General features: G+C 35.8%; 1 protein-coding gene across 1 annotated transcript; it reads right to left on the bottom strand.

The window, feature by feature from the left end:
• Positions 1–3196: 3196 nt before the first annotated feature.
• Positions 3197–8480, bottom strand: sh3bgrl3 (SH3 domain binding glutamate-rich protein like 3). The gene is made up of 3 exons (XM_058754692.1): positions 8323–8480; positions 6283–6450; positions 3197–5091 (listed from the first exon to the last, which is right to left on the bottom strand). The coding sequence occupies exons 1-3, from the start codon at positions 8365–8367 to the stop codon at positions 5026–5028; spliced, it is 279 nt and encodes a 92-aa protein (XP_058610675.1). The 5' UTR covers positions 8368–8480; the 3' UTR covers positions 3197–5025.
• Between the last annotated feature and the right edge of the window lie 4194 nt (positions 8481–12674).

Below are 12674 nucleotides of genomic sequence, written 5' to 3'. Positions count from 1 at the left end.
ATGCAAATAATACACACTCCACTGTGAATCAACCCACACTCAACATCACTCAGATTCAGATTCAAGTGAATTTATTGGCATGGAAATACCAAGGCTTTCCATTGCCGATGCATTAGTGACTTTTCTCACAGCCACATGAGGGCGCAAGACATCGCTGTTATCATAAATGAATGCGCGTGCCCAATCAACCTTTCAGAAAAGAGTATAGGTTGGTTATTTAGATCAAAACATACTGGAAATGTACACGAATTTCCATTTTTCTAATGTAAAAATAATAATATAAAGCCTGTAAAGATCTACTTTCAATTTTAAGATCATTACTAAATTAAATTATTTAATTAAATAATTAAATAAATAAAAAAAAAATTCAGGAATCAGAAGTAGAAAGCAGCAATGCTGTGCTGGCTATAATACATCAGAACTGTATGCTGTTTAACTGGACTAGTTGCATTTCTCATATTGATAGATAAAGGAGCTGTAAAAGAGAACAAATTATATGGCAAATTTGATATTGTAAAGCCTGGAGAATTCAACCTGATCCTGAAAATATATTGAAATTAAAGTAATAGCTTGCTCAATTTGAGACACATTTTCATATTTTCTAACAAATTTTACTTCACAATTTACATTCATTATCCACAGGTATATGCATGTGTAATTAACAGGCAAGTGAATCTAATCTAATTCTTATGGTCTGTTTCAGGCCACTTGATGCTGTAGCGTCAATGAGAGTGCAGAGCTGATAGTGGGGATGAATAATTAACTACAGCTCCCCGATCATGTGTCAATATATCCTCCCTTCGGGTTCAGGTCCAAAGATTACATGCAAAGTAAGAGCAAACCATGCAGAGTGTGACACTTCGTTTGAAGTCAGTCAGCATTGTAAGTCTTGAGTTAAACACAGTACATGAAACCAGTTAAAGCACTGGTTAAAGCACTAGGCCCTTACTGCTGTCTTCACCGTGTCTCCGATCCTGATGATCACATTCAGATTTTACAAAGATTCAAAGAGCATCCTGAGCTTCAGTGGAAGCAAGAACATCTGAGAGTTTCCCTGATTAGTGCCCCAAAAGGCTTGAAGCATTACAGTCATGGCCAAAATTATCGGCACCCTTGGTAAATATGAGCAAAGGCGGCTGTGAAAATTAATCTGCATTGTTAATCCTTTTGATCTTTTATTTAAAAAATTCACAAAAATATAACCTTTCATTGGATAATAAGAATTTAAAATGGGGGGAAATATCATTATGAAATAAATGTTTTTCTCAAATACACGTTGGACACAATTATTGGCACCCCTAAAAATTCTTATGAGTAAAATATCTCTGAAGTATATTCCCATTCATATTCACAATTTTGAGCACACCAGGGTGATTATGAACATGAAATTATCCAGCCGTGGCTTCCTGTTTTACAGAAATATAAATAGGAGGGAAAACAAAGCCCAAATTCCCTTAATCATCCATCACAATGAGTTAAACCAAAGAATATATTACTGATGTGCAGCAAAAGATAATTGAGCTTCACAAATTAGTGAAGTGGCTTTAAGAAAAGAGCTGGAGCAGTGAAAATTCCCATTTCCACCATCAGGGCAATAATTAAGAATTTCCAATCAACATAAAATGTTACAAAACTGCCTGGAAGAGGATGTGTATTTTTGCAGAAAATAGTTGGGTCTCGGGGTCAGAAAACCTTTAAAAAAAGGTCAAACAGCACCTACATCACCACATGTTGTTTGGGAGGCTCATCCAAAAACAAACTCCAGCATATTCAGTTATCAGACACGACTGGAACTTCAAATGGGACTGGCTTCTATGATCAGATGAAACTAAAAAATGAGCTTTTTAGCAGCAAACACTCAAGAGTGGTTTGGTGAACACAGGGATAAAAAGTACCCCATGTGTACAATGAAATATACTGCTGTATTTTTGATGTTGTGGGCCTATATTTCTGCTGAAGATCCTGGACATCTTGTTTAGACACACGGCATCATGGATTCTATCAAATACCAACACATAAAAAAATCAATAAGTGACTGACTCTGTTAGAAATCTTATAATGGGCCATGTTTGGATCTTCCAACCGTACAATAATCCAAACACAAACCTCAAAAACAACACAAAAATGTGTCACTGAGCACAAAACCAAGCTTCTGCTGGCCATTCCAGTCCTCTGACCTGAACCCTGTAGAAAATGAATGGGGTGAACTGAAGAGAAGCAGCAGCAACATGGAGCTGGGAATCTAAAGGGTCTGGAGTGATTCTGGATGAAGGAATGGTCTCTGATCTCTTGTCAGGTGTCTCTAACCTCATCAGGCATTATAGGAGAACATTTAGAGCTGTTAAACTGGCAAATGGAGGTTTCAAAAAGTATTGAATAAAAGGGTGCCATTAATTGTGTCTAATGTGAATTAGAGAAAAACATTTATTTCATAATGATATCCCCCATTTTAAATTAATATATATACATATATATAAGTTTTTTTTGAATGCATTACTTATGCCTTATAATGTATTGCATGACCTCATTAATAACTGTAACCACAGTTATAATACATTACACACATTATAATACATACATTTTTTCACCTTTAGAAAGTAGAACACATTAAAAGACAATCAATTTTAGATAAATTTGCAAATAATGCATTTTCACTTTGTTTACAATTATTTATGAAAATGTATAATGCATTACAACATACATTATTTATAGCTTTATAATGCATTATACCGGCTTCAAGCAGTGTTACCAAACTGTTTTACCTCTTTTTTGGAGTTTTTGCCTTTATTATGACAGAACAGCGAAAGAGGCGGGTTCGGGAAAGGTCCTTGAGCCGGGATTCGAACTCGGGACGCCCTTAGCGCAATGACGCTATATTTGACATTTTTTAATAAAAATCCTACAGCTGTTTGTTTGTAGGGTTGCCGCTATTTAAGACTTTCTCATCTGATCTTTACTGTATGTTTAAGACAATAAATTGAACTATCATAATCAAGCAGAGACCGTGACAACTTATGTTGGGCTAGTTAACAAAATTAATCTGAAATACATTTAACACTCATCTAACCTAAGTTAATTTGATTACCATATGTTGTTAATTTTTTTTCTGCAGTTTTTGAATAAAAGTTATTCAAATGTTCCCAGCAAATAAATGTAAACATTCTATGCCATCAAAAAGAACTATATTGGAAAATAATTGTTTTTGCACTTTTTATTTGACCCATAAATCACAATTTCACTATCTTCTTGGAAGACAACAACATTTCTTTCCCTAATGATCATTCTTTTATTTTGGCCAAAAAGGGCGTTGGTCCAAAAGCAAAGCAGTACAGCACAAAGAGACCACAAGAAATCGTTACAAACAATAATGACAGAGGAAGATTCACAATCATTTCATGAGCCAGCTGTCTGTGCGTGCAGGTCGCACATCCTCAACTTTGACCGCAGACAACAATAGATGCATATACTGCAAACAAGACCAACTGGGAGCAGCAGACATTACCGATGCCAGATGAAACGAGTTAGATGTGGGACCACGACTCACATCAAGATTGTAAGACTGTGCCAAGTATACAGTATAAAAATTAAGTACCAATATGATCAACATAACATGCTAGAGGATAACCTGCTGGAAATGCCAATGCTACAACCTCCAGTGAGCTCAATTTGATGGCAATAGACACTTGATGGAACAGCATGTACATGTCAACTATGCCGTATGGAGTGATTCGGCTACTAGATGATGAATTTCATGGTTGCAGCTGAAGTACTGAGCTAATTAAGAGCTCAGGGAGGGTTTGCATTGCTGATCAGAGAAACACCAACATTTAGTGCATTACCAGAAATGAAATGAGATGAAGTTCTGCGGCATAACAGGAAAGTGTTGGAGTATATTGCCCACTCATTGGGTTAAGCAGTTAAGCAGATCTCTCATTTTTCTATTAAATTTATGTTTGAGCCTGTCAAGAATGTGTCCGGATCGTATTTCATCCTAAAACCAAAAGATGAAAATAACAAATTATATCTTGCAAAATGATGCCTTTTTTGTTGCATTTTGAAATTATCATCATGACAATTTAGCAGAATTATCGTTATAGCAATGTAGATCGATTAAAATTGTTAAAGCATTTATATGTAATAGTAGTATCATATATACTACTAATACATTAAAGGTTAACTGTCATGAAAGAAATATCACAATGCAAAAATAAATCATATTTTTAATGTGCAAAATATGATTTCTTATTTTGCTAAAACATGACCAAAACATTGTGGGATTCATCCTTATAATGGATTTTCAGATTCTTAGATATTTCAGACTTGTACCCAGAGGACAGAGGAAAATGCTTGCATGGAAAACACATTCGTACAGACATTTATTGGCACAGTTTAACGCAATGGAACGTTTTTCAGTCCCTGAATTTGGGAATGTTAAATGGAAATCTGTCTCGGAGAGCATACCTGTGGCTTCGACACTGCTAAAAGACACAATACAAAGCAGTGTGCTTAATATAGAATCCAATGATTTATCAGTACTAAAAGCGGGAAAATATGAAGGCCATCTATACAAATTGGCAATCTGATTCAACTACTGGACACAAAATGATTCCTGTGTTTCTTCGACTGTGGATTAATTCAATCTGGAATAAACATAGGGTTGCTGCCCAGATTAGATGACCTAATTACTACACATTCAAGCGCTCTGACCCAAACAAGATTAAGACAAATCAGTGGCGTTTAAACGTCGGAACCAAAGAGGACACAAGAGAGGAAATAAACAAGATCATTAAAACAAAAGCATGAAGGAATGAAAGAGTGAACAGGTCTCAGTTTGAGGGTAAATATGGTGGTACAGAGCAAGTATGTGCTTTTCTGTTGACCGTTTTTTTGGCATGTGGCATGGCATTGAGACATCGAAGGCAGGCACCGCCAGCGGAGCAGAGGGGGACAGGCAGGCCTCCCTTTGGGAATGTGGACATGGACCAAGGAAGGGAAGAGGATGATGGTTGCTACCAGGTTTGGCTCTCATGCAATCTTCAGAAACTGTTCCACTGTGTCTGCCTCCACCGCCTCAGAAAACATCTCGTAGTTCTGAAAGAAAGAGAAACACACAAAGTATGAGTTTCAGCATATCTATGCAGACCTGAAACTAATCTGGAAAAAATACTGTTAGGTTTGTTATTGAATATCTTTGAATCCACAATAAGATATTTGTATAATAATGTTGGTAATCAAACAGTTGCTGGTATTCATTAACTTCCACGCATGCTGTTCCAAGTCTGTATGACTTTCTTTGTTCTGTGGAATACTTAAGATAATTTGAAGAATGTTTAGTTCCCAAAAAATGGAAATCAATGGGAACCAAATTTTTTGGATATCAACATTCTTGTGCCGAGCACAAAATAAGATATTTTGAAGAAAGTCAGTCATACAGGTTTGAAACAACGTAAGGGTGAATAAACGATGAAATCACAAATTCACCCGTTTCTCCCAAAATACATAAAGTCATCATTAAACTAGGAGAAGAACAGAGTGAACTTTATAGTTACCTACACAACGTGTACCTATATGAATAAAAAAAGGATTATTATTGCGGCTTTCCTTAGACAACAGCATATTTAAACTCACAAATGTCAGTGTGTATTTAACAAATGTCTGTTTTGCTAGTAATTCATTTAGGTGTCTGAAATCTAAAATAAATTTTATGTGGTTTAAAACACTGAACAGTTGTGATATAGGTTATGAAAAGCATTGAGCGCGTCTCAGTGCCAGACAAAGTGCGAAAGCACGTTTGAGTTTAGCAGTGAATGCTCTAAACACACCAGCGATCGTCCGCATTGAACAGTTAAAATCAATGCATTTCGGGGGGCTATAGGGGGACAGCAAATCAGATCCAAGGGTATGCATTCGGTTTAGATTGCTTTCTGCGTTTAAACTCGTATTCCAAAGGTGGAGGGTTGTGTCCAGAACTTCGGCTTGAAGGCGAGAATTTGAGTAAATAATGACATATTTTTGGTCTGTTAGTCCCACAAACCATCATATGCTTTTGAAAGTCTAGTATGGCCTAATTTCATGGTACTTTGGTTTTGTTTTGGTACATTTCACATTTACTTTTATAACATGGGACAGAACTGAAAAGGACATTGTTCAAAAACGCAACTCAGTTCAACAGAAGAAAGTCAGATAGTAATGACATGAAGGTGAATTTCCATTTTTTAGGCAGCTATTGCTTTAAAGTCTTAAGTTCAAAAACCAAAACCCCCTGCTGTCAGTCCTCCTTACCCCACAGTACTGGTCTTCGTTGAATATCTGAGGTGGGATTGCCGTGGGGTTGCCCGCTTTACTCCTCATCTCATCCCGAACAGCACCGCCCACCGAGATGTCAATCAACTCATACTTGATGCTCTTACTTTCCAGAATACGTATCACCTCGGCCTGCTGAGACTTGACCTGAGAAACAAGGAAAACGGTCAAGGTCGGGTAGTAAGTAACTGTGCTTTCCTTTCCTGGCACTGCTCTTTTGTTAAAAGAACTGACCTGAGCTGCTGTCTCATTTGCATTTGTCAAGTCACCGCTAACATTATTCAGATTTAGCTCAAGATTCAAAGACTGCTTCAAGGGAACAAACTACAAAAGATGCACAACATACAGTCATCTAATGAAATGAAGTGTTTCTTCAACAACAAAAAAAATTATATATATTTACAGGCTAATAGCAATAAAAATTTGAATGCATCTTTACACTACTTCCTGAAAAATTTAAAACATTATGTACTTGTATCCATGCAGGAAATGCATTATAAACAGTTAAAATAATCTTCTCATCTGGACTTTTAATGTACCAAGTCAAACTATGCATTGCATGAATAGGTGTAGAAACTGTGCTTTGCTTTTAACAACCACTGGTTTCGACTACAAACTGCTTAGTTGATGATTAATAATGAAACACTATATGACAAAGCTATATTAAGGAAGTTGGGTCATATCTATATTCAGGAAGTTGGGTCGTATCTGCAGAAACCACACCTTGAACAAGACAACAGTTACCATTTTAATGTAGGCTAATGTTTAAAAGACGATTAGGGCTTAATAGTGGATTTCAATGCAAATGACATACATTAAACATGTTTACAACAACCCTTTTACAGTCCCCCTTAATGTGCTCACATTATTATTTATTGTTAAGTCTTATTTAAATGTTTCTGTTCTCATGTCAGATGTGTGCATGTATGCATGCATGTACCAAGAGCTTCTTAAAAACCACAACAGATTATTCGTGTGTTTGCGCTCACTTGGCAAATAAAGCTGATTCTGAACAATCCTTTCAGCATCTGCACTGGATGACCCATTATGTACCATTAGTAGTTAATACAACGGCCTGCTGCAAACACTCTACTTGCGGTCTTATTATTATTATTATTTTAATTTGTTTTTCGTGTGTGTGCGCATTTTGTAAAGCGCATTAAGCATTGGTTGTAAGTGCTCTATTCTTATTTATTTATTTATTTGCTATTATTATTAGTATTATTATTATTATTAATACCTACTAATTTGAATGTAAATTGTAACATGAAAGTAAATTCCATGAACTGGTTGGTCATGTGATCTCAACATGGTGACACCCATGAGGAGGCGACCCCACTCCATGTAGAATCATTTATTTTAATAACATTTCTCAAAAGTGTTGTTCATTGTGTAAAATTTTAAAAGCAAAAAAAAAAAAAGGTGCACTTTCAGTATTTTCTGCTTTTCGCATCTGTAGCCCGGTGATTATAGAAATACAACAAAATCAAAACGCATTTTTTTCTTTATTCTTAACAGATGTGCACAGACTCAAAGCTGCAATGCAACTGTAGCGTGCAGCAGCTCAAGTAACGTTATACATCGATTCAGTCTCATTTGCCATTATGTCGCGTACAGGATTTAAAGAGGACGTTTTTATTTACGCGTAAAAACAAATAGTTTATATGGGCACACTAATGCAACATTACTGAGAGAAGAACTACATTCAACACAGACAGACAACATGACTTCCGCTATCAAACCAATGCCCATCATCCTTCAACATCGCTACAAACCCAGAATCTACAAACCACTGCGCTTTGCAATCACATAAAACGCTCGAGGGCCACAATAATGTCTTACTAATGCATTTCTACGCGTTATATGTTGCAATAGCGTTTAAATGAGGCTAGATGCATGGTAACGGAGCAGCTGGGTGTGTCTAGAAGCCTAATCCTCCATTTCAACTGTATTTAACTCTGCATTCTTCACATGCACTGCTCGCTTACTGAGTCCACAAGGCCACGGGTTTAGTCTCACCTCTCTCGATGCAGTGACGGTGGTGTAATACAGTTTGATACCCATAGCGTTGGTCGTAAAGTCCCTTTGTGTTTCTGGAGGCGATCAGCTGCCGTTCTCTTGCTCTTCAGTCGCTGTTTCACCACAGACACCCGCTAGTCACTCATTTAAAGAGACAGCGCCGCATTTCTACACAAGGAAGTACGCTGAGGGGCGGTTCTAGACCACAGTAACTGGAGGGGCCAGACAGGGGCCACTTGTGCTTTTAGGGGGCTCAATTTTAAAACTCATCTTAACCTACTAGTATTATTCATTCATTAATTTTTCACCATGCCATGTATCACTGCAGTCTCTAGAAGTAATCTATAAAAATTTCAACTAAAATGAATGTTTCATCATGTTTTATTTATTTGACAAATAATTTTGTATTGTAGTGTCAGGGCATCATGCACTCATTATTTTTGAGGGGCACGAGTGAAGGGTGGGGGAGGGGCGCTCTCATGCTTGTCACGTGACACACAGCAGCCACAATACCACTGTATGACTGGCTTACGTCCTTACTGAAATAAATAAACAAATAAAACCATCGCAGAAAATGTTAATGGTTTCCTCTACAAATACCATTACAAACCATCAACTTTTAACCATTAAAAAAAATGGTTTTCTGTAGTGTGTTTTGGGACATATTCCATTAGGATTTATTAGTTTTAACAAGCCACCAATAGAAGGTGACCAATTACCAGCAGAGACCAACAGGGTCATTACAGTTTCCAGTAAAACCAATACAAGTCCCATTATAACCAGTAAAACCATTACTAATTTTGTAATGGTGTCTGTTTTTTTGTTTTTGTTTTGTTTGTTTTTTTCAGCAGGGGTTTTATTTTTATTTTATTTTTTTTAATTCGATATATCCCCAACATATATCATGAAATATCTCGATTCTCAAATATGTGTAAGTAAATGCATTTTGCACCTTTATAGATTAGCTACCACATGCAAAGTATAGGCTAATACTGTAATCTATTAACTACACATAAAAGCCCGTCTTTTTACATAAGTACCAGATATGGGTGTCATACCATAAAATACTTTTAATACGACTGAATGTGAATTCAATAAAAACACTGTAAGTTACTTATTAGCATAAAACTTTCATTGTACAAAATAGCATTTACATTATCAAAGAACATTTTCACTTCAGTCCAGCGAGTTCAAGCACTCTCAAAAACTGCCATAATAATCTCTAAAGCTGTTTAATTAATATCTTACTAACATTCGTACATCTTCACTTTATTGTTTCTTATGAGAGAACTAGTCAGACAATTCAGTCAGGGAACGCGCGCGCGGTGACGAAACAGCGTGTTTCAGCGATGACTCATCTGAACGCCTCTGATTGGTCCTTGCATTCATAAGCTCAACAGAATCGTATGTGATTGGTTATAATGCGCAGCGCTTTAAAAACGCGTCTGGCTCTGTGCCAGCCAGTGAACGCAGATTTGAATTTAACAGCTGGTGATGTTTTTCTTTTTAAATATAGTTTACAGGATAAACTGCATTTCACTTCAAATTGTTTGCTGTGATATGATTCCAAATTTAGGGAATCATATAAATTTAGGGAATCATTTCAACCCCTAGAACCGCCCCTGACTCTGAAGATTAAATTGGCGGCCTTTTGTTTCCCTCATGAACATGTATGTAAACAGTTAGTTTAACAATAATTATGAATAACAATAGACGACATTTGCCAAAAAAATAAATATAATATATATATATATAATTTTTGTTTTTGTTCACTTTGCGGAAAGGATTCCGTTCTCAAATTTTGCTGTATTTGCAAATACGGCTAGTATTTAGAAATTTACAGTATTCTCTGTTATATTTTAATGGGCATAATGTTTTATGTAAATACTTAAGGGACAATACACCCAAAATGAAAATTCTGTCATCATTTTTTTCATCCTCAAGTTTCTTCCGTTGAACATAAAAGAAGATATTTTGAAGAATGTGGGCTAGTTACTCAAAGAATGTAATATATTACTAGTTACTCCTTTCAAAAGTAATATTGTTACTTATTACTTTCTGCCAACAGTAATTAGTTACACTTCTAGTTGCATTACTTCTTCTTCACGCCCCACAGAAGTTGTAACTGTGTATCTTCCAAATAAAATTATTCTAGAATGTTATTAACAACATATTTCTGCCTCATCATTTGACCAAAATCCAGTCAGAAGTGATTACAAACACTCGATAGTGATTGATAGTGACATTCAAGTAGAAGTGTTGTATTCATCTCATTAATTGTCATGTGTAGCTTGAAGCTAATTGTACTTTCTCCTTTACCCATATACGATTAAATTTCATTATGTATTTTATCAAATCACATAAGTTTGTAAGAAACTGTTTATTTTTCCAAAAAGATTTTTAATTATATAATGTAGCACATGCTGATCAGAGGGATGTGGGGGGATGTAATGCCAGAGTAAAGTAAAGCCACAACTTACACAACAGTGTTCAGATCATCTTTTTTTTCCCTGACAAAATCAATATAATGCAATATGTCTATCTGCTGAATGTAAGCTGCACTGGGGACATCACATGCATGTGCGAGTCGTGAAAATTATGAAAATAAATTTAGAAATGATTTGATTGTTGGATTTTAAATCAGCGGGGTTGAGGCATCACAAGCAACTAAGTTGTTTTATGGATGGAATATGAAATCTTATAAGTAATTAGTTACACTACTAGTTACTGCAAAAAAGTAATATTACAGTAACTAAGTTACTAGTAACTGCCCAACACTGAATGTGAGTAACCAAATATTGACTTTCATAGTACTTTTTTTATTCCGTGGAAGTCAATGGGGGCCGTAAACGGTTCGATTCTACAAAATATCTTCAGAAGAAAGAAACTCAGGTTCGGAAATACTTGAGGGTGAGTTAATGATGACAGAATTGTAATTTTTGGATGATCCCTTTAATATATGCATTGTTAAAATGTACAATTCCATAAACAAAACAACTCTGTCATAATAACATCATCATGTGAACTCTTCGCCTCCTCTTTTTTTATCACTTCATCTTTTGTTCTTGTGAGTAGGTGCTTATTTTAAATAGTCAACACCTTTACCATGATTTTATACTGATTATTGAAAGCAACATTTGTAGAAATATCAACATTAAATGATTTGTTTCACATAAATACTACTATTACTAGGCCTACTAATAATTTCAGGAGTTACTCAACACAGAACTAACTGTTATTCTAAACTACTGACCTTTTCTGTCAAAAACACATTATAAATAACAAGGAAAACAGGATAATGTATGAACAGATGTGTACATTGACCCAAATGCCCACAGTAACAGTTCTGAAAGAGGAAGTTCCTCCCTCAGATAAAGTTTATCAGTGTGTTCGCAGCGGAGAGTTTGCTCCCGTCCTGGATTACTGCATCAGACATTTTCCAGGAAACTGTCAACCGTTTCCTGTTGTACAGTCCACACGGGACATTCGTGTTTTTTGACCTTTTCATATTTGTGCCAACAAAACTATTTTAACCTAACATAAAGCTGACCGCTCCAAAGAAAACACAAGAGGGCAGTACAGCCTCACTTTGAGCGTTTACTCAAATCACAGTGATCATCTCCAAACGAGGTGGCCTTTCTTTCATAAAATGTTCTATGGCCCAGATTTGCAAGATATAGGGATAAAAGCACCTACATAAGAATTAAGTAATAGAAATGTGTCAGGAATGTGCAGCATTGTGTGTAGCATACTACTATTTAATGAAAATGTGTATTATTTTTTCAAACTGCAACTTTGTTTGCATGGATACAGTGCAGGGATTCCCAAAGTTTGCTGTAATTTATTTGTCTGTGACTATTCTCTAATTTATTCAACTATACAACAGCACATTTGCAAGTTAATAGTCACATGACATGCATAAATATTACTTTTAGTGTTTTATTTTGATTGTTTTTTATTATAATAATTTTTTCCATGTTAATTTTAAGTAATTAATAATGTAAAAATGTTAAAAAAAAAAAAAAAAAATTATTAAAAGTTTTTTTTTTTTTTTTTACAAATACAAAACCCCCAATGAGAAATCCTGGGGCCTGTACCATGATGGTGGCTGGACAAACTCAGGGTTACAGGATTAGTTTTGAGTTGAGAAAACCAAACCAGTCCAATCCGGCTTTGTTGGTACCATGAAGCTGATCATCAACTTTCTCTGAAAACTCAGGCTTGATCCTGAGTTAATGAAGCGCGTGCACATGAAAGTGTGACATCAGTAATGAGCAGCCAATCACATGCCTCGAAACTGTGATTCACTTCTCGTGAGAGAGTCAGTGCGATTCGCTACCAAAGATTGAACA

This window comes from Onychostoma macrolepis, chromosome 19, assembly GCF_012432095.1.
Source record: "Onychostoma macrolepis isolate SWU-2019 chromosome 19, ASM1243209v1, whole genome shotgun sequence".
In the NCBI taxonomy this organism is placed as follows: domain Eukaryota; kingdom Metazoa; phylum Chordata; class Actinopteri; order Cypriniformes; family Cyprinidae; genus Onychostoma; species Onychostoma macrolepis.
The sequence above is the reverse complement of the archived record's forward strand: the minus strand, read 5'-3'. Positions and strand labels throughout refer to the sequence as shown.